The sequence below is a fragment of the Schistocerca serialis genome, chromosome 8 (assembly GCF_023864345.2).
Source record: "Schistocerca serialis cubense isolate TAMUIC-IGC-003099 chromosome 8, iqSchSeri2.2, whole genome shotgun sequence".
In the NCBI taxonomy this organism is placed as follows: Eukaryota; Metazoa; Arthropoda; class Insecta; order Orthoptera; family Acrididae; genus Schistocerca; species Schistocerca serialis.
In genome coordinates this window covers 437,698,638-437,722,271 of record NC_064645.1, presented here as the reverse complement: position 1 = coordinate 437,722,271, position 23,634 = coordinate 437,698,638, and the positions used below count along the sequence as shown (strand labels likewise).

The following is a 23,634-nucleotide window of genomic DNA, read 5'->3' as shown; positions in this document are numbered from 1 at the left end:
GAGCCTTGGGGAACGCCTGACACTACCTGCCGCCATTGTGATATTATATTCCCAGACAGGATGCGTTGCTGACGAGACGTCATGTATGAGCGAAACCATTGCACTGCACTTGGTGAGAAATTTAGACCGCTAAGTTTGGCCAGTAAGATGTCGAGGTCGACAGTATCAAATGCTTTGCTGAAATCTAAGAAGCAAATGATAGTCGCTTCTTGTCTGTCCATGGCAAGTTTCAGGTCATCTGTCACCTTTATCAGAGCGGATGTTGTGCTTCGATGTTTACGGAAACCTGATTGGTATTCGTCTACTAGGTTGTTAGTAGTTAGGTAGTTGGTGAGCTGTTCATGAACTATATATTCTAAGGCCTTTGATAGTGCAGGAAGAAGGCAAATGGGGCGGTAGTCAGAGGGTGCTGTGGCGATGTCCTTTTTAGGCAGTGGCTTAATTTGTCCCAGTTTCCAGGCCTCAGGGAAAACACTTGTGATTAATGAATCGTTGAAAATGTCTGTTATAGAGGGCAGTAGTTGGTCAATAATAAGTTTTACCATCTGGATAGTGATACCATCATGTCCAGTAGATGCTGATCTAATCCGCATTATGGCTTTCTTGACAGTACTGCAAGTGACGTGCTGTAGATAGAATTTTTCTTTGCTACAGTCGTTCATCCCCATGAAGTAATCAATGATTCTCTGTTTTTTTTTGCGGTTCAATTTTGGTTGTAGGTAATGTGAAGAATCGGTTAAGTTCTTCAGCTGGGACCATGTGATTTTCTGCAACTTTTATTTTCCCTAAACCGAGACTACGGAGATTTTTCCACAGGATAGCTGGTCTACATCTATTGTCAGCTAATGTACGGGCATGTCTGAGCTTAGCGTTTCTCACCGCTTGACTGACTTTGTTTCGTTTCTGCTTGTATACAGCATGATTTTCAGGTGTAGGGTGTATCTTGTATGCTCGATGTGCAGCATCTCTGAGATTCATGAACTGTTTTAGTTCATCAGTCAGCCAAGGTGCAGGTTGCCTTTTTACTTTTCTGGTCTTTATTGGAGCATATTTGTCATATAGTTGAGTAATTTTGTTAGTGAAATCCTGGAGTTTGTCGTTTATGTCCATGAGGGGAGTAGAGGTCATCCCCCAAACTATTTCTTGTGCCTCAGTTTCGAGTTCAGGCAAATTTATGCGTTTGAGCTCTCGGTATGTAGACAGTTTTTGTTTCTTTCTAGGACATTCTAGTGAATACGTCATGGAAATGATGTCATGGGCAGACATGCCAGGCGCAGATATTTGAGAGGTGCAGATTATTCTGTTCGGAGATTTCGTTGCGAATATATCTATGAAAGTGTGACTGGTAGTCGTGTGATGAGTAGGCGCCAGCTGAAGTAGCGTCATATTTGAGGAAGAAAGCATCCTCTCAAATTTCCCAGTGGAAGGACTATTCCACAGAAAATTAATGTTGGTGTCACCTGCTGTAATTACATGTTCATATGACGATTCGAGACTAGAGAGGGCAGTTTCGAAGCAGGCGAACCCACCTACTTTAGGTGGTTTGTAAAGGACACATATTAAGCACTTTCTGTTAAGTGATTTGATCTCTATGAACATATATTCCACTTGTTTATCTACATTGTTGTCGGATATGTGTAGTACTGTAGTACTGTTGCATCTGTCGTGCCTGAGAAAGATGTAGCCATCTAGGTTTACAGAAGTTGTAGGAATACTTGGTTTGAGCCAAGTCTCTGACAAAAGTATTAAGTGTATATCAGCAGTTTGAAATATATATTGGAACTCGTCAAAGAGACTGGACATTTGCATGTGCAATATGCAGCTTGGTGCGTTCGGATGTTGATTGTCCGAGGAGGCTGCCGACCGATGTTTGCGGGTCGTGGTTGGCGGTGACAAGAGGGTCTGGCATGAGGAATGCGGAAGGCGTGTGAAGGAGGGGGGTGAGGGAGTGTCCTCCCAATTCTGTGCAGTGAAAGCGGACGGGAGGGGGAGGGGGTAGGTCCCCGGGGAGGCAACGGGATCTGCGGCGAAGGTCAGTGAGGTCTGCAACAGTTCTGGAAGTAGCCGTGGGCTGGTAGGGGAAGGAATTTCTCTAAACACAACGGGAGTAATCTGCACGTTACGACAGAGTGTGATATTAATTTCACTTATGAGGATTACAACTAAAGTATGATGGTGGGTTGCTAATTAAGCATGAAAGTGAGACTACCTTATGCAATAATTAACAAAATTACATGAGAAAAACAATTAAAGATGAAAATAGTTATGTGGAGAAACGAAAAGTTGATCATACAAATAGTAACAAAAATTACACAAGAAAAAATAATTAGAGAGGAAAAAAAAATAGTTATGTAGAGAAACGAACAATTTGATAATACATTAGTTAAGATATAGTTGACAGTGTAAACAATATAAACATACAGGTTAGTGGCAGCAAGATTAGACATGATTTAGCTTCTAAAGCACAGGCTTTAGAGTTCATTAACACTGCAAATTGTTTTCTTTCCGTTTTCGGTCTTAACCATTATCCTGCCGTCATTTGTCCATACGTTCTGTAGCCCAAATTTTGAAATCGCGCTCTTCAAAATTTTTAGTCTTTCAGAGGTCAGATCCTCGTGTACTGTCAGACCCGAATTCGCGAGATTCTTCTTTGCTCTGAAGATTTCAGATCTTTTCCTATACGACATAAATTTCACTATTATAGGTCTTGGTTTTGTAGAATCTGGCGGCTTACGACCCACTCTATGACGTCTGTCAATGTCACTCAGTCACCTGCACGCCTAGCTTTTCTTGGACAAGGTTTATCACAAGTTCATCTGTGTTCTCTCTGCTGCTCTCTGGAATGCCGAACAGTCTGAGATTATTGCGTCTCTGATATAGTTCGAGCTCGTCCGTCTTCTCGATCAGTTTCTGTTCAAGCAGTCGTGCTTTCTCCTCACTTTCTTTTAACGATGTGTCCAGTGCACAGATCTCGCTCGCATTCGCCTCCAGAGTTTTCTGTATTTTGTCCGTCACTGCTGCAGTGACAGCATCAGTGATGGTTTGAGCAACGAGCCCGAGCGTCTCCTTAGCCTGCAGCGCGGCACTCACCTCAACCTTCACGAGTGCGGCGATGTCAGCGATGCCGGGCAGAGTGGCCGCAACTCTCGGTGTGGACTCCACACCTGCGCTGTCTCCGGCCTGGCCGTTGGCTGCACTGCGCGTTGTTCGGCGATTTTCCATTTTAAGTGCGATTCCGTGTAATTGGTGCTCAGTATGTGATGTAAAATACGACACTCGGCAGTAGATATACGGCTTTAGTATATGTAGACTAGCCTAACTGCTTAAAACACCTCCAGATTTCGTGTAAACTTAAGAGCCAAGCTAACGCACGTCGCTCACTCGCCGCCATGTTGCACTCTGTAGTAAATTTCCTTTTGTTCTCCACTTGACATTCACCACTAGTGCAAATATATTCTATTTTTTGGCTCGAAGGTCTTCCTTATCTCCTTGTCTTTGACAGCGGGCCGCAATTCACAACAGCTAGTATTCAAAAGTATTGTGCTGCCATCAGAATACACGGTGTGACTACTGCTCCTTTTCACGATCGTAACAGCAAAACCAAAGGATTCTTTCGAACATTCAAAAGTAACTCTGACAAAATCTGTTCCTCCCGCATGTGGAAGCAAGCCTTACAGTTTTCTTTCCTCCTACTGCTCTTTACCACATGACAAGAAATCACCTGCAAAATTAATACCTGATCATTGTCACGTTATCCTATTCCTGCGATGGCCATGGAATCAATTCATTCTGCCAAGTCAGACAAAATTTCAGCCGCAGGATACAGTATCCATTAAAGTTTTTGGCAAGAAGTAGTGTTGGGAGCACAGTGTCGTAACAAAAGGCTTAAGACATTCTTATTACATATTACAAGGGTGGTTTGAAAAGTTCTAGGAACGAAATAGAAAAAAAAATACTTACATCACTGAAACATCTTTATTTATCAATGTAGTCTCCTTATACATTAATGCACTTGGTCCAATGATGTTCCACTTCCTTGATCCCATCTCGAAAATGAGTTTCCTCCAGGCCTGCAAAATAGTTGTCAACTCCGGCTATCAGTTCTTCGTTTGAAGTGAATCTTTGTCCTTCAAGAAAAATTTTCAGTTTTGGGAAGAGGGGGAAGTCTGACAGAGCCGTATCAGATGAATAAGGCAGGTGTGGCAACAATTCATGCCTTAGTTCGTGTAATTTTGCCATGGCGATGGCACGTTTTTGATCCAGTGTTAAGAATCACTGCACCGATCTTGCAGATAAATTTTTCATTTCTAATTCTTTGGTCAAAATATGATACACTCTTACATATGACATCTGGCAAGTGTGACCAATTTCACGTTCTTTCAATCAGTGTTCCTCCATGACCATTTTGTGCACTTTTGCAATGATTTCTGGAGTAGTGACAATTCTTGGCCGACCACTTTGCTGGTCATCGTCTAAGCTCTCCTGGCCAAATTTAAATTCATTTATCCACTTGGCAACACTTGAATATGAAGGAGCAGAGTCCCCCAGTGTATTCTGGGAATCGGCATGAATGTTCTTTGCTTTCATACCTTTCTTTATGAAGTACTTAATCGCTGCTCGAATCTTGGTTCTTCCCCCCCCCCCCCCCCTCCAAATCTTTGCAAATCACTACGGGGGGACAACAACAGACAGAGCCATGTCACCGCCACAGCTCTCTTCCAAGAGCACTGATGTGGCACATATTTATGGGCAACGGTCCAATGAATATCACAAGAACAACTTGTTGCACTACTGCTGACCTGTCGTGATGATTCCGAGAACTTTTCAAACCACCCTCATTCAAGGTTCTGCTGAGCTGTATCGGTTTTACCAGAACCAGCTGTGGTACGTTTAAGTGTATGTCAGTGACAGGGAGGGGGGGGGGGGATAAATGAAGATGACACCCAAATGAAGAAATGTGAGATCTATATGGTCACTACAGCTTATCTGTATGCCCTAAGGTCGCAGGGTGGCTTAGTGAGCTAACTGAGGATTTCATCTTCCAGTAGGATGCAACACATATTTGTCTTTATTTGCCAGTTTTTCTTATTAGTTACTGGGTAAATGTCAGGAGCCATCGGAAGACAATAAAATCCCTTTATTTCTCCTGTGCTACGTATGATAAGCTCAAGCCCTCATCTGGTAGCACTAGAAGGTTGGCCTCAACCCTTGACCCATGGACCTGGTCGTGAATCGTTGCAGCAGATGGCTGGCAGCTGCAGCCCCGGTGAGATGGGTTCTCAGGTAATAAACATCTCCAGCCGGGAGCTGAGCTACATAAGGACTGATGCAGCAGCCTGAAACAGCCTGCTGATACGAGGTGGCTGGCTGGCTGGCTGTGATGTGGTGATGTGGTGGCTGGCACTCCAGTGGATTGGTGTCTGGGCTGACTTCAGTTCACCCTCAGCCCATCAGGTGGTGGCTGCACCCCTCGTCGGTGGTCATGTCGAGTTGACAGTGAATCAGTGCGAACTTATCGCGGAAGTTGACACCGAGATTTGCTGATTAGATCTGATCGCTATCTGGGCCAGGTGGCCAGTGTATAGCAGAGGAGGCGTGTTGTGGGGTTGTTGGTGGAAATGTTATGTATACTGCATGCTGAAGTGCCCTGTTTCAGTAACAAGCTGGGCACCGGCAAGCAGCCAGATGATTGAGCGCAGTGAATTCCGTTGTGCAATGCTGTGCCAGTGTATTGCTGCAAGTGGCCTGTTTAATATTCCACTTGTTGTGTGTCCGATAATGGATTCAAAATTGTTATAGAATCATAACTCGTGTGACAAACCTTTTTTTACAAGTGTGCATTGTGCAGTTAATTTTAATGATTGTTTTGTTTTGATGTGTGCATTTATTGGGAAGAGGATGTGTGTATGTGTGTGTGTGCATGTGAGTGCTTTCACTTTAATGCAGTTTTGCGTGCATTTTTGTGTGGTCCAATGAAGTGGAGGGTTATACGAGCTCTAGTGTAACCACTGACAGTCTCCTAAGGCTGCAGTTCTAGTGGAGCGGTGCAGTGTGGTTAGCAGTGCAGTGTGGTGAGCAATCCAGTGTGGTCAGTGGAGCAGCGCTGGCAAAACAAAGAAGTGCCGCCTAGTGTGTGTGATCATAGTGACGCTGCAAGCAGAGCAGCACAAAGAAAAGTGGCACAGAGCAGTGCTGAATGAATAAAACATGTTTGTTTCACAGAGCGGCGACCAGAGCATTCGTTTGTCTCAGGTTGCATTCAGGCAACAGCAGCAGCATTTGGCTGTTGCAGCAAGTAACAGTCAGTACTGTTCCTGGTGCTCATGGTGCTTTTAGAGAATGGTATCAACGGAAGCTTTGATAGCAGCTTTATTTTTTCCTCTATGCCCTTTATGGGCCCAGCGAAACCACTATCATCACAATTGATTCATTTTGGACAAGTTTTATGTGATGAGGTGGCAGCAGAATTACAGGCCATAAGTACAGAATACATTTAATTAACCTCGTATTTCTTTCATTTCCTTAAAATGAAAGTTGATAATAAAGTTGAAGTAGCCTAGCTGAGAAATGTGTGAAAATTGTATTTTATTATGTGAAAAAAAGTTTTTAAAACCATCTCATTTCGAAAGCTTCATGTGGAGGTTTGTGAAAGTTTCGTCTTGTCTGATAAATGCTGTGCATGGAACACTCTATGTTTACTGTGTGATGCTCATCGATTCTCTGGGATCCTTGTAAGTCAGTGACAGTGTTGTGGAGAACATGTACATGTGCAAATGTGGGTGAATTACTTCCCAAAATATGCTCCACTTAGCACTCATTATTCCAAAAGTACATTATTAATCACTGTGATCAGGAAAAGTGTTTGTTGAAATGTTTATTCCATCGATCTAAAACACACTGACTGTAATATTTGATAAAATACTTCTACAATAGATATGCCTAAATCTCCAATGAATGCAAAAAGCAATCCAACTGCTATATTTAGTAGTATATTGTGCCACCCTTCTTGCAGCAAGCAAAATACACTAGGAGAATAAAATCTTACACCTTCCGTTTCCTTCGTATTTCCCCCAACATTGATTCTAATGAATTTGACCTGAGGATCTGCAACTGCTTATGGTACAATTGAATTGAAATTTTTATAACTATAAAACATTTTACCAGAATTTTCTGGGCATTTTAGATGACTGTGTCTTCTGTCAACATCACCGATTGCACTTGGAAAGTTCTGTATGTTAAATAAATCATTTATCTCGCTAATCCAGCCATTCCCGGCACAAATGGGTGCCGGCTTATTGAGAGTGTGAAATTTTGTTTCATTCATTTATTTTGTTTTTTATTTATTTTGAAAACATAGGGGATGTAGTATACTGTACTTTATTAAACCGAAGGATACAATTTTAAAACATAGAGGATATACTTCATTAAATCCAAAAATACATTAATTTTCAAAGAAAACGTAGTCCTTGAGTGAACAATATACTGTACACAATTATACAGTCATATCACTTCCTATGAAACATGCCCCTAATTTTTAACTGTCGCAGTGATGATAGGTGATGGTGGCATGCTTTACCATGCAACTGCTTTACAAGCATTACATCAGTACTGCAAGTATCCGGTTGTTGCATAATGTACTCCAGGAAGACCTCGGTAGCTTCAACACCAGCAGTGTGAGAAATCTTTATGCTCTCTCCTCCTGTGTCCTCTTCTTTGTCACTTCCATCATTACTTTCTTGCACGCTTTCGATTATTTCTTCATCTGTTAAAGTTTGGTCCATATCACAGTTTTCCTCATTCAGCCACTTAATAAAATCATCATCATAAATTTCTTCTCCTCTTGGAAGGTTGTGGAACATGTCAGTGTACAAAGTAATTGATAATTCTGAATTGACTGGCTCATCGCTGTCACTCACTGCTGGATCCAACTCAGCATCAATGGATGGTCACAATTTTCTCCAGCTCGTTATTATGGTAGCGCTCTTCTGTTTATTCCATGCTTCGGCTACTTGGAAAACATCACATATGTTAATTGCTTTCAACGCCTTCAGCATAGTTTCAACAGTCGTTTTCACTTTCGCTCAGCAAGGAGACGAGAAGTGAGTGTCGGTAATGACATTTGATTGATTCCAAAATTCCCTGGCCCATGGGCTGAATTAGAGCTGTCGCAGTGGGTGGGAGAAAGAGTGCTTGTATACCGGCAGACTTTGGAGAAACATCTGAAGGATGACAGGGAACATTGTCAGTTACAAAGATAGCTTTCAGTGGAAGCTTTTTCTTCTTTAGTTCTTTCCTCACTGCTGGTACAAACATTTCATGGAACCAAAGAGAGAATATTTGTCTGTCCATCCAAACTTTCTTCTGAGCACAATACTGCACTGGTAGAGTATTTATGTTAGTATGTTGAAAACAATGTGGATGTTGGGATTTTCCAACTACCATAAGCGGTAGTTTATGACTCCCATTTGCATTAGAACACGTCGTTAATGTTATGCGCTGTTTCTGTTGCTTGTAACCATGAGCTTCCTTCTTGTTGTTAGCAGCTAATGTTTTTTAAGGAAGCATCTTGTAAAAGAGTCCTGTTTTATCAGATTATACAAGGAATCACCAGTTAAATATTCTTCCTCTGTTATTTTCCGTATCTTGCCTACAAACCCGTCAGCATCCTTATCGTTAGCTGAGTGACTTTCCCTGGCGACTGTCAGCTGCTGAATGCCATGTTGTTTTTTCCAGTTAGATGGACAACCTTCTCTCACTGCAAACAAGTTACTACCTCACAGTTGTTTGTTAAATGCAGCTGCTTTTTCCTTTATAATCGGGCCACTGTCTGGAATTCCTTTACTGTGTTGTTGTTTGAAAAATCTATAAACAGCTACGTCCAGTTCATCATTCTCTCTTTCGCATAACCTTCCAATTTCCTAATTCACTATCCATTTGTGTTGAGTACTGTTGAATAACGTCTTTCTTTTTGATGTCATAAATAGTTGTTCGTCCACATTGAACTCAGCAGCAATGGCTTTCTGCGAAGAACCTCGATTTAACTTATCTAAAATTTCGAGGTTCTGCTGGAGGTCTAGTGTAACGTGTTTCCTTTTAGAAGACTATTTTGAACTGTAAAGAAAGCTAAAATTTCAAATACAGTATTTAAAGCATTATTTAACTAAGCATTGTTGCACTCGATAATTCATTGTGCACGTGTTTTTGGATGTGCACCGGATTACTGAGGGGCCGAACTACTGAGGGCCGGATTAGCGAGAGCCTAGTGTATTCAGAAAAAGGCCGATGCATGTGGAGGGGCTGGAGACAATCTCACAACATTTTGCTAGTTGACCCCACAATATTACAATGGTTGTGACTCCTATTGTCAGAGCCATGTCTTGAAAACTTCTTCTGGTTTCCAGGAACTTGTAACAATTCTCACTTCATCAGCGGTTGATGGCCCTAAAAATGACATTATTTCGTTGTAAAAATCTATAGTTGCATGATTATTGGTTAGATATTGATATTTCGCTTATTAATCATATGGCAAAATATTCTCCTCTTTGTGTACTATAATTTGTCAGAATCTTGTTTCGATGTCTCAAACCATTTACGAGATACAAGGAATGTTAAGTATATTTCATTCAGTCTTCTTCACTCATGCGTGAGCTCGGAACGAAGCGCTTTACATATGATCAATTTTCTCGAGATTGGTGATAGATAGCGATATCCTTCTAAGTTTATTGAATAATTCAGTATGTTAACATCATTTCTTACGTAGAAACATACTACCACCAAACACAAAATCACAGTGACCTTTGTTTTTCAAAGTAAACTTTCCGAAGTTCTTCCTGTAGATTTTTGAAATATCACAATAAATACCATTAATGAAATGAAAGGCAGAACATCACAAAGCTGACAAGCAAAGATAGGAGACGCATGAGAATAATTTTTTTTTACTGAGCATCACCCCCCCCCCCCCCCCCCCCACATTCGGGCAGGGAAGGGGTGGGGGAGGGGATCCATGGAAGAGGGGAGAATTTCTGTGTGCCGATAATCTGAACATAAAAATTTTCAATTCACAGAACCTAAAAGGAGAACTAACTGGATGGATCCTAAGAATTAGAATGCTGGCCTGAAAAGGAAATCCGTATTGGATTTTGAAATGTAAGAACATTAAGAGAGATGGGACAATTAAGAAAAATTGAAAAAGAGATGGAGAACTACAGGTTGGATGTACTGGGATTAAATGGAAATAAGGTGGAAGTTAAAATATAGAATAGTTGAATGCTGCTTTATGCAGGACAAACAAGTGAAGATGCAATGCCCAAGACTGGTGCAACACTCTTACCTATAATCTGCAAAAGAAGCCTACTGGAATGGAAACCTCAGGAAGGATAATGACTGCACACTTAAAAAACAAGTGTATGAAGTGTCACTATAATTCAGTGCTACACACTGTTAAAGGACACATTGTGCACAGGGATAAATGGCTTAATCATGCAAACCAATCTCAGACAAAAAATTTTAATGGGAAAGTTGAATGCAGAAGTTGGTTCAGATAACGAAGGGCTTGAACGTGGTGTCCATGGCATAGGGAACAGAAATGTGAATGGTAACTGCTGATAGATATGAATGTACTAACCCTCAATTTTGTGAAAATTAGTCTGATCACACAACTTGTTGTATCTACTGTGCTACCTGCTGATAGCATGTAGGTCAATTTGTATCACTAAAGCGCTGCCAGCTATATGCATTCTTTTGTATTATTGGTTTTGTTCTTATCTTCGGATGAAATAATGCTATGCTACAGAGTAAACATGGCAGTTATGATGAAATCTTGTAATCAAATAAAGAAATGGTTGTTTGGTGAATCTGGTAATGACAGGTGTGATGCAGATCCTATTACATACCAGAGAATACATCAGTTACTGAAAATACTCCCAAGTGTGGCTTAGCATTATATTGCTACCTGTCTTAATTCACATGGGTTAGGCATAACATTTATTAAAATTTAGGTGACTTCACTCTTGTTAAGAGTACATAAATTTAATGTAAAATATATCAGTGAATGCTTGCAAAACTGTTAGTCTCTCTTCCATTTCACCTTTTAACAACAGAAAAGCCTGTTATACATGTGTTTGAAGGTTAGCATTGTTTTTGTCCTGACATTAAATGCTGTTGGTTAGTGTCATTTTTATCCCATCTTAGTCCTCTACAATTGTTGGTTTTATTTTTGAGAAGTAAGTAGCAGGTCACCACATCCTACACTAGATTGACCACTTCACACCAGAAAAAGGAAAGACCTGTTGCTAAGAAGACAAGAAACAAGTGTAGATGAAATGAAGGCGGGCCATACAGAAACTATAAAGGGGAGTTCCTGGACACTCTGTTGGCGAACTGTGTAGTTGTCCACTGAAATCTGAAGGAAAAACTGTTTAATGTGAAGAACGACATTTTTAATTGTCTCTGGAATCTGGAGAACTTGGACATACAAAATTCATATTTATTTTGTCTTATAAATGTCCTTCTCAGGTATTGTTGAAAGGAAAGTGCGAGTATTAGTTGAGGACAAATTGGATGAAAATCAGTGTGGGTTAGGCCTCGTAGAGGTTGTCAGGACCAGATCTTTAGCTTACGGCAAATAATGGAGAAGTGTTTAGAGTGGGACAGGGAATTGTATCTATGCTTTATAGATCTAGAAAAGGCGTATGACCGGTTTCCTAGGAGGAAGTTATTGTCTGTTCTACGAGATTATGGAATAGGAGGCAAACTTTTGCAAGCAATTAAAGGTCTTTACATAGATAGTCAGGCAGCAGTTAGTTGATGGTAAATTGAGTTCATGGTTCAGAGTAGTTTCAGGGGTAAGACAAGGCTGCAACCTGTCTCCACTGTTGTTCATATTATTTATGGATCATATGTTGAAAACAATAGACTGGCTGGGTGAGGTTAAGATATGTGAAAACAAAATAAGCAGTCTTACATATGCGGATGACTTAGTTGTGATGGCAGATTCGATTGAAAGTTTGCAAAGTAATATTTCAGAGCTAGATCAGAAATGTAAGGACTATGGTATGAAGATTAGCATCTCCAAAACGAAAGTGATGTCAGTGGGAAAGAGAGATAAATGGATGAGTGCCAAATAGGAGGAACAAAGTTAGGACAGGTGGACGGTTTTAAGTACTTAGGATGCATATTCTCACAGGATGGCAACATAGTGAAAGAACTGGAAGAGAGGTGTAGCAAAGCTAATGCAGTGAGCACTCAGCTACAATTTACTCTGTTCTGCAAGAAGGAAGTCAGTACCAAGACTAAGTTATCTGTGCACCGTTCAGTCTTTCGACCAACTTTGTTGTATGGGAGCGAAAGCTGGGTGGATTCAGGTTACCTTATCAATAAGGTTGAGGTTACGGATATGAAATTGCTAGGATGATTGCAGGTACTAGTAGATGGGAACAATGGCAGGAGGGTGCCCACAATGAGGAAATCAAAGAAAAACTGGAAATGAACTCTATAGATGTAGCAGTCAGGACGAACAGGCTTAGACGGTGGGGTCATGTTACACGCATAGGAGAAGCAAGGTTACCCAAGAGACTCGTGGGTTTAGCAGTAGAGGGTAGGAAGAGTCGGGGTAGACCAAGGAGAAGGTACCTGGATTCGGTTAAGAATGATTTTGAAGTAATAGGCTTATCATCAGAAGAGGGACCAATGTTAGCACTGAATAGGGGATCATGGAGGAATTTTATAAGGGGGACTATGCTCCAGACTGACTGCTGAAAGTCATAATCAGTCTTTGATGATGATGATGATGATGATGATGATGATATAAATGTCCTGTGAAAAGGCGGTATGGTCAGATCTCACCACAATTTTGTCATAAGCAGAAGTCCTACAATTTAAACATCAGTATAGAAGAGCAGTTGCAGCATGTGTGCAAAAAGTCTTTCCTTGGTGGTCCATGATCTTAAACACACCAGAGGCTGTTTGAACAATGTATTTAAACAAGTTAAGTTGCAATATAACAATATTGTGAAAAGGAAAGTTGCTACTCACCATGTAGTGGAGATGCTGAGTTACAGATAGGCACAATAAAAAGACTGTTGCAGAATAAGCTTTCGGCCTATAAGGCCTTTGTCAAAAATAGATGACACACACACACACACACACACACACACACACACACATATGCGCGCGCGCACACGCATGCGCGTGCCCACACACACACACACACACACACACACACACACACACACACACACACACAGCCAGAGACTGCAGTTGTGTGTGTGTGTGTGTGTGTGTGTGTGTGTGTGTGTGAGTGATCTATCTTTGACATTTTGGCCAAAAGCTTAGTCTGCGATCGTCTTTTTGTTGCGCTTATCTGCAACTCAGCATCTCACTAAATGGTGAGTAGCAACGTTCCTTTTCATAATAGTGCTACATTCCATTCTGCATTTTCCATTGTTTGATTTAAGTTGCATTGCTCGGTCAATACGATCAAAGGAGAAAACATGAAAATTGTCCAAATCATATTCCTGAAACATACCTTTGTACCACACACATTATAGCTAAATGCAAAAACCAGATAAAATATATTTTAGTAGCGATTCAAATATAACAGCACTATATTGCGATTATCTTGTGAGGTACTGTTAAGAAAGAAGGATTCAGTCTGTCAGTCAAGACAAATACAGGCAGCTATTCTGTCAGCCTTATTATATTGGATTTCAACTACCAAAGTCAGAGATTTGCAATACTTGTGATAAACTGCTCATTACACTCAGAAGTTCTATGAGTACTGAAGGTGGGAAGAAAAAAAGGCCCTTAAAGAAAAAGAGCTGCACATGAGAAGAGCTGAAGCCTTGAGGTAATAACTTCAAGAATTGAGTGCTGAAGCAAAAGAAAACCTGGAAAATATACATACAGTTTCTGTTGTAGCCACTCTTATAAGGCCATAAGCCATGATTGTAAATAATTTTGTTACTTTTTTTTTGTATAATTGTGAATCATTTAAGGGCAATAATAAGTAGTGTACTAAGAATTTCTTGGTATAAGAAGTTACATCAACTTTTGTTTTGTGTAAGTCAATAAATTCAAGATAATAGTGTCTCAATCTCATTTTGTCAATTTATCTCAGCTCATCTTGTCTCACGTCGTTACCTGGTGTGTGTAAGTGCTTATTCAAAGCTTTAATTACAGAAGTACCTTCCATTTTATCTGAAAGTAATTATCTTTGTGAGAGGGAAAAGTTTTATTATTAAAAAGGAATGTTTTAATTTTTTAAATGGAATCAGGGAAGTGAGGTAGGAAATTTCAGTGGACACAGATTTATTCAGAGCCTGAAATGGTCAATTTTTTAATAAAGCTGAATGAAAAATTAACATAGGTATAGGATCTTAGACTGCCAGCATTAATGAACGTTGACTTTATAACAACTCGCAAAAATATCTTTTCACGTGAAAATTACAGCCCAACAGGAATAGTTACAAAGTTGGAACATTTCAAGGAGCTGTTAAATCCATGAAGACAACAAAGAGGAACAGGTGAGCGATGTTCGGGAGGAAGTCATAGCAGGATTCCTGGTGTCAAGATAGATATACGAGGGCTGTTTTTTTTTTTTTTTTTTTTTCAAAACAATTGAGGCACTTGTCATACCGTGACAAGCTTTTCGATGCCTTCCTCGAAGAATGTTGCCGCCAGAGAGGAGCTGCGCAATCGCATGACGTGTAGGTCCGGCCCCTCCCTACCTCTTACTTTCTTAGATGGACGATCGGAGGTTGGAAAAAATAAAACAGCCCTCGTAGATAAACTAGAGGAAGTGAGAATAAATGCTTGGAGTATGGAAGAACCTCTGTCTGTAGAGAAGCAGTTGGTAGAGTGTTTCAACTTGTTTTTCTACCTGGGTATTGTGGTGACAGATGATGGCGGAGCTAGAAAAGATATGAGGACATAAAGTAGGCTAATGCTGCCTTTATACAACTGTAGCCAATGTGACAAAACAGAAACACCACATACAAAACAAAATTCATATTTTAATACAAATGTGAAGGCTATCCTTCTATACGCCAATGAAAGTTGGAAAGTAGACAAGACAAGAATGTAACGTCATAGTTACAGAGCTTCACAAACAGGTGTCTCTGGCACACCATGAAAATTTTGTGGCCAGAAAAAATAGACTGGAAAATAAACAAGACATGTCTCGAAATCTAGATATGTGAAAAAAAGTGGAGTTGGTTGGGGCACCACTGAGAAAGCCAGCAGAGCTGTGGAGAAGAAGGCATTGGAATGGAATCCCTAAGGTACAAGAAAGAGAGGCAGCCCTAGAGGTACAGGGAAGAGGGCAGGGGAAGCGAAAGTGAGAAGAATTGGCAAGAGCTGGTTGAAACTGAGGGATAGCCAAAGACTGAGGTGGATAGCAATGTCGCCTGGATGCCCCGTGCCCCCAAAGTGGCCAAAGGAATTAAGTTAATTTCTTAATTTTAATGTGTGCTATTTGTTGGGAAGAGGGTGTTTGTTCGAATGAATCCATTTACTTTAATGCATTTTGATATTTTATCAGCACCTTTACTTATTCATTTTGTAGAGTAATATATATATGTTCACATCGTGGTTTATATTTTGCGTTAATGTTGACTGTGATCCCCATTTTAAAAAAAAAGGAAAGGAAGTTGGTTGCTGTGATCTGTAGACTTGGTGATTCACTGCTCTTTTTTTAAAAAAAATTAGGTTCATTGGTAAATTAAAGGTTAGAGTGCTATTTCACAACTAGTGGCTTTCTAAAATTTCCTTATTTGAAGCATTAAAATAATAGGTGGTGTTCTTTCTATTTCAGATGTGACAGTAACACTTGGCCCTGAATTTGATCTGCCTGACCAGCCCTTTAGCAAGATAAATGTTTTACTGTGTGATTGTAAGGCTATACTTGGAGTTTATTGGAAAATTCCTCCCCCTGATAAACCACAGTTTACAAAAAAATACTTACTAAATGGAGACAAACTACTCAGGTAAAACAAACACAGAGGAGATTCTGATCATTCATATTTGTTGATTGATTGATTTTGTTCTCATACTGTGTTCTATAAATCCCATTGTGATGGAAAGCACTCTTGGATGTGGAAGGAATCAATGTATACATTAACAGCCAGAAACAGCCACTGCACTGTATTTCAGTAAAGTAAAATAATGACAAATTATGACTTGTGCTAAAGTACTCATATAATGACAAAATTATAGGAATTGCACACAGAAGTTCTGTTAGCATATTGGAGGGGGGTATAGTGGTTTGTTGTGAAATGACCATGATGTGTAGTGAGGTTCAGTAAAATGCAGTTGTGAGTAGGGACACTGCTACCACTGTAAATAGAAAAAATATTCATGTTCTTATAAATGTGCAAGATAAGTGACAAAATTAATTTTCTATCTAGAATTGAGACAGTAAAGTTGAAGGCAATATGTAAACTCGATTTCTGTTATGTGAATGAATAAAATTATTACAATAACAGGATTATAATTTCAGTGATAAGATTTTGCTTGAACAGTATCCATAACATCTAAGTATTTGAATTAATTGAAAACCAGCCTCTGACCACAGAAAAGTAGCAAGTTAAGTGTTGATCTTTTTCTGTGTGTTGCTAATAGTATATTTATTAAATTTTGTGTGTGTTTCTCTGTTTAAGAGGTTTAATCTTGACTTTTTATAAGTGTAAATTCATTCAATGTGTAGCACTATAGTTGCTCACTGAACAGCCAGCTACATAGCTCATTAACACATCAGGAGAGTAGCAAGTTGCATATCTAGGATTGTCTGCTTTTTTAGTTCACTTCTTCAGTTAGTCTTGCTAAGATGTGCGCATTCTATGTGCTGATGCTGGAGGAGCTGGCTGCAGTCTGTGAACAGCTGAATGTACTTTTGGCTACGGTCAGTCACCTCCAGGCTGTTGCCTCTGGGTGTAGCGGTGGCAGAGAATCTGGCATGTCGCATGGGACACCTTAGATGTTGCTTGTTCTGTCCATGGGCTCTGCTTCAGAGGCACCTCCCAGTGCACCTGACACATTGGATCTGCCCTCGCAGCAGGGTGAGTGGCAGGTGGTAAGGTGTTTACGTTGCTCGAGGCGGAGGGCCAGTGTGGAGACTGGCCACCTGGCCTAACTGTGAGTGGACAGGTGGCTGCTCATTCAGCAAGGTATGAGCAGACATACGGGAGAAGGGGTTTACTTGTTGTGATTTTGTAACTTTCCCGGCATAATAACTGCTGATATTCTTCACGGGTTTGCAGCCAGATCATGTCATCATCCAGACCTAATATTTTGGTGGACCAGCTGGCCGCCATCTTCAGGTGAGTTAATGCTCGTGCACTGCCTCGCTGGAAACTGAATTCCAGCCACAACGATGGAAACCTTTATACACCACGGACAGAGCTCTGCGCGTGCGTGAGATGATGGGCAGCCGCCTCCTAGGCAAGTAGACACGCATCGTGCCACTGAGAGAAGACAGCAGAAATGATAAATTGCAACAGCACTGGTTGGAAGAATCCAATGATTGAAAAGAAGACCGTTGTTGTTTAATGTTGGACAAAATTGGATTCCACACCTTACTTAGAAGAAAACCTTTATCCCTGTTAATAATATTACTTGATAATCTAATTTCAGTGGATTCTTTAAGAACACATTCCCAGTAGCGGAAAGCAGGAGCGATCAATTGTGTCTTGTCATACGTCATCCTTTGTCCTTTGTTAAGGCAGTGTTCCGCACTTCCGACTTCTCAGGCTGGAACATCCGAGTGTGCCAATGATGTTCCACACACCAGTCCTGAATAGTTTGACCAATATACTTCTTCCCACAGTGACACGGAATTTCATAAACCCCGGGCTTCCTCAAGCCCAAATCATCTTTAACTGAGCCAAGAAGGGCTCTAGTCTCGGCCACCGGCGTAAAAACACTTTTAATATCATATTTTCTTAAAATTCTTGAAATTTTGGATGATATACTTCCCGCAAAGGGTAAATGAGCAACAGCTTCAAAAATATCCTCTATTGGCTCGCGTGACAGACCAAATGAAGAGAAAGGCATATTTGTTGTTCCATACATCCATTCTGTTTAAAAACAATCTTCAAATGATAAAGTTCTCCTTTCAAATGTTCCTCGTCAGAAATGGCATAAGCTCTTTTCACCAGAGTCCGCAAAACTCCACTACATTGGTGTGGTGGATGACAGCTGGTCACATGAAGATAGTGGTCAGTATGAGTAGTTTTCCGATAAACACAGTGTCCAAAAGTTCCATCATCCTTTCTTTGAACTAAAACATCAAGAAATGGAAGTTTACCATCACTTTCAATTTCCATAGTAAATTGAATACTACGATGTAGACAGTTAAAATGATCTAACAAGCAATTGAAAGAATCCATTCCATGTGGCCAAACCATAAAAATGTCATCAACGTATCTAAAAAAAACATTTTGGTTTAAGAAACAAAGTTCTGAGTGCCATGTCCTCAAAGTCTTCCATAAAAAGGTTGGCGACTATGGGGGACAGTGGACTCCCCATAGCCACTCCGTCAGTTTGCTCAAAATATACATCATTAAAAAGAAAATACGTTGAAGTCAACACATAATGACATAACTTGGTGGTTTCTTCACCTAATTTCTCACCGATTAGTAACAGGGACTCTTAAAGAGGAACGCGAGTAAAGAGAGAAATAACATCAAAGCTGATGAGCAAGCCAGAAGGACCACAGTAATCGTCGGATAAAGTCGGACGAATTTGATATGTGATGTTCACATTTTCCCACATATGACCTGAGGACTGAAGCTAAATATTTGGCCAAATTATAGGTAGGGGCACCCAAGTTGCTGACAATGGGACGCAGAGGAATATCACTCTTATGAATCTTAAGTAAACTAAAATATCTCGGAGGAACCGCCGCACCAGGATGAAGTTTCTTGATGACATCACTAGGTAAGGAACTCTTCTTTAAAAGTGAGAGTGTCTTCCGTTTTATACATTCCGTGGGATCATTTTTGATTTTCCGATAGGCGATTCCTCTAACAAAAGATCCATTTTGGCAACATAATTCTCATGTGAGAGAATAACAACAAATATGCCGTGCTCTTGAGTCTGGTCCATCACGCGAGCCAATAAAGGATACTTTTGAAGCTGTTACTTATTTACCCTTTGCGGAAAGTATATCATCCAAAATTTCAAGAATTTTAAGAAAATATGATATTAAAAGAATTTTTACGCCGGTGGCCAAGATTAGAGCCCTTCTTGGCTCAGGTAAAGATGATTTGGGCTTGAGGAAGCCTGGGGTTTATGAAATTTCGCGTCACTGTGGAAAGAACTATATTGGTCAAACTATTTGAACCGGTGTGTGGAACATCATCGGCACACTCAGTTGTCCCAGCCTGAGAAGTCAGCAGTGCGGAACACTGCCTTAACAAAGGACAAAGGATGATGTATGACAAGACACAATTGATCGCTCCTGCTTCTCGCTATTGGCAATGTGTTCTTAAAGAATCCATTGAAATTAGATTATCAAGTAATATTATTAACAGGGAAAAAGGTTTTCCTCTAAGTAAGATATGGAATCCGATTTTGTCAGACATTAAACAACAACGGTCTTCTTTTTGATCACTGGATTCTTTTAACTAGTGCTGTTGCGATTTATAGTTTCTGCTGTCTTCTCTCACCGGTGCGCTGCGTGTCTACTTGCCTAGGAGGCGCTGCCCATCATATCGTGCATGCGCATTGCTCTGTCCGTGGTGTATAAAGGTTTCCATCATTGTGGCTGGAATTCGGTTTCCAGCGAGGCAGTGCACGAGCATTAAATCACCTGAAGATGGCGGTTAGCTGGTCCGCTAAAATATTAGGTCTGGATGGCGACATGTTCTGGTTGCAAACCTGTGAAGAATATCGGGTTTACTTGTTATTGGGAGCTCCAGTGTTAGGCGTGTTATGGAGCTCAGTCTGCCGGGGGGCCTCATCTGGGAAACTGAGGTGGCCTTGCCTATGGCTATCGAGCGTGCAAGGTGCAGTCATGGCTCACATTGGCACCGACGATGCCTGTTACATAGGTTCTGAGGTGATCCTCAGTTTGTACAGGCGACTGGCAGAGGTGGTGGTGACTGCTGGCCTGGCACACAGGGTGCAAGTAGGACTTGCAATTTGCAACATCGTTCCCAGAGTTGATCAGGGTCCTTGGATTTGAAGCAGAGTGGAGGGACTCAACCAAAGGCTTCGTCAAATCTGTAACGGTCGTGGCTGCAGATTTCTAGATGTGCGTTATCGTGTGGGGATTTGTAGGACTCACCTTCATAGGTCAGGGGCGGACTACACAAAGGAAGCAGCTACTCGGATAGCAGAGTACTTGTGGAGTGCACATGAGGAATTTTTAGGCTAGGTAATAGTTTGAGGTGCTGTGATGAACACTTGTCAGTCAATATGCAGCAAGGGGAGTCAAATGGTGTTCAGAATAAAAACACTTAGATCTTCAAAATTTTATCAGTATACTGTCGAAGTATTCATAATAAAAGTTCCTGAATTTACTGCTCTCCAGGAAAGTTCTTGCACTCAATTTTTTTTTTTGGGACCAAGAGCTGGCTGAAACCTGGAGTGGGAAGCTCAGATATTTAGCGAGTCATCAGTGTATGGGTGCTGATGACTGCGATAATGAGCGCCTTCCAGATGCAGTAACAACAACAAGAGCAACAACAATTTAGCGAGTCGTGGAAAAAAATATCAAAAAGACATATTGGAGGCCATAGGAGGGGAGCGATCATTGCAAATGTCAAAAATATTGTCATTATTGAGGTTGAAGTTGAGTGTGATAGTGAAGTTGTCTGGTCACGTGTAACAGGTGCAGGTAAAACCATGTCAATTGTTACATGTATTTACCGGCTACCTGATTATGCTGTGACTGTTCTAGAGTCATTCAAAGGAAGTCTACAGTACTGGTTGATGACTTAAACCAGCCAAGCATGGACTAGGGTGCCCATGGGTTCACTTTGGGGGGAGGGTTACAGACACAGTCATGTGAAATACTTTTGAATATGTTTTCTGAAAATTGTCTTAAGAAGCTAGCTCAGCAGCCCACACATAATGGAAATATCTTACACCTTATAGTTACAGATAGGCTGGACCTTATTTACAGTATCAGTTCAGAAAAGGGGATTAATGATCGTGATGTCACTATAGCAACTTTGATTATGAAAATTAATAAATCAATCAAGAAAGCTAGGAGAGTGTTTCTGCTAGATAGAGCAGATAAGCAGTTATTAGAATTTCAGTTAGACACTGAATTGGCATCACTTAGTTCCAGTTAGCTGGATGTAGAGGAATTATGGGCAAAGTTTAAGCAGATTGTAAATCTTGGTCTGAAGAGATATGTGCCTAGTAAGTGGATAAAGGATGGAAAAGACCCACTATGCTTTAATAATGAAATTCAGTGGATGCTGAGGAAGCAGAGGCTGTTCCACTCTATGTTCAAATGGGAATGCACAAATGACAACATGGGAAGGTTTGTGGAGACTTGTGCATCTGTGAAAAGGTCAAAGCGCAAAACATACAGCATTACTGCTGTCACACCTTAGCAATTTTACATACGACCAGAATTTTCTCAGTTTCTCTGTCAGATCATTTGCTAAGTGGGGCTAAGGTTTCTATTCAGTCCCTTGTTGACCAGTCTGGCGTGACAGTTCTGGCGTGACAGTTGAAGATAGCAAAACGAAAGCCGAAGTTTTAAATTTCACATTCAAGAAATCATTCACACACATTCGTGCAAACATACCACCATTGTGACTACTTAAACCTAACTAACCTAAGGACATCACACACATCCATGCCCGAGGCAGGATTCGAACCTGCGACCGTAGCAGTCCCGCGGTTCCGAATGTCCTTGCACTCTACATGTCTCATATGTATTACTTTTTGTTTAATTTTGCAGTGGTCATGGTTCTAAGTGATAATGTTAAATTACCTAGCTTTGGTTGTTTTGTTGCAGGTATGCTTCTAGAAAGGGATTTATCGAAGCGCTAAAACTGGATGAAGAGATTAAAAATCTCAGTGACAAAGTATCAAATTTAAACGACCAAGTTATGTTGTCACTTTGGGACATTGTGAGAATAAAAGAGGTATTGTGTCTTGTTGGAAATGATCCTGAACTGATGAACTTGCTCAAGTTAGATACCCCTTGGACAAATACATCCTGTGATGTGGACGATTTATAAGAATTGTTTGTAGACGTACCGTGTTTTATGTGACTGATGATTTTACCTGTATAATTTGTTTTATTTTAAATTATATTTACTGAAATGTGTGCTTTATTGATGTTTCTTAGCCATGTGAGACAACTGGAGTTAATATCCTCAAATTAGTTGTGATTTAAAAATACTCAGAGAAATAGATTTGTAAATTTCTAATGAGATGCTTTCATTGTGCTCTGTCATTGGCAGATAAGCATTAAACTGTTTCCCATTCTTGTGTGTTAGGACAACCTTAACTCATGGACATGATACATCAGGATTTTGTTTGAGAAGTAATTAAGGTGGTAGAGGTTATAGGAGTATGCTGTTGTCTCAAGAGTACGCTGGGTAAGTTTATATGGTTGCCAACACTGCTGATGGTATCTAATGTAATAGTCTAGTGTGTGTACAACAGCAGTTGAAGAATCCATATTGCCAATTGTTTACCCAGCTTTATTTAGAATTCACAGGGTAAAATGTTTTTTGTCCTTCGTATGTAAGTTTTGGAACTTCATATCGCTGTGTGTGTATTTTTGTTTCCCATGTCACTTTATAGTACAGTCAGTTCGTAACAAAATGCTGTGGGTCATAGCTGTTTGTGCGAATGATGCTGACTCATGTAGCACCAATTCTCTAAAATTCTACACAGTTGGCCAAGAGAATCTAACAACAGAAAAAACCTCAGATAACGAAAAGTGAACTTTTTAATCAAGATGATGCGGGAAGTGATATTTTTCCCCTTTGTGGGACTGTTTAACCACCAACTGAATGTCCAGCAAAATCTGCTGAACGACCTGATAAAGCTGCTGACTAAAGAGTAGTAACAGATAAATCCTTAGACCCTACAATGAGTATAGTAGTCCTTCTCGAATAGGACTACAGGTATTGAAAGTCCTATTTTTAGGTGTTCACGCAATTCTTTCATTTCCTCAATCGAGGAAGGGGGGGTGTTTAGAAGAGCAAACCTACATAAAAATCAGATAAGTACCTTTCCCTCATTCAGAAATTACTTAGAAGAAAAAGAAAATGAATATACTTGGAAGAAAAAGAAAAGGAATAACAGGAAACATAGGATGCAAAATTGAAAGGAGTGGCAGAAAGAACTGTAAAGAAAAAGCAGAAAACAGTTTGGTACAGATTTATTAATGACATCTTCATGATCTGGACTCACAGTGAAGAACAACTCCAGAATTTCCTCTCCAACCTCAACTCCTTTGGTTCCATCAGATTCACCTGGTCCTACTCCAAATCCCATGCCACTTTCCTCGACGTTGACCTCCATCTGTCCAATGGCCAGCTTCACACATCCATCCACATCAAACCCACTAACAAGCAACAGTACCTCCATTATGACAGCTGCCACTCATTCCATATCAAACGGTCCCTTCCCTACAGCTTAGGTCTTTGTGGCAAACGAATC

General features: G+C 40.5%; 1 protein-coding gene across 4 annotated transcripts in view; it reads left to right on the top strand.

Annotated features, from left to right (window-relative positions):
• LOC126416295 (uncharacterized) overlaps positions 1–22,295 on the top strand; it is a 56,074-nt gene extending 33,779 nt beyond the window's left edge. For all 4 annotated transcript variants that reach the window (XR_007575432.1, XM_050083950.1, XM_050083948.1 and 1 more), the window contains 2 exons: positions 15,812–15,983; positions 21,974–22,295. Coding sequence is in view for 3 of the 4 variants with exons in the window: in XM_050083950.1 (XP_049939907.1) it covers positions 15,812–15,983; positions 21,974–22,199 (398 nt within the window). In the remaining variant the exon portion in view is untranslated. The remainder of the gene's footprint in view (positions 1–15,811; positions 15,984–21,973) is intronic.
• Positions 22,296–23,634: the final 1,339 nt, after the last annotated feature.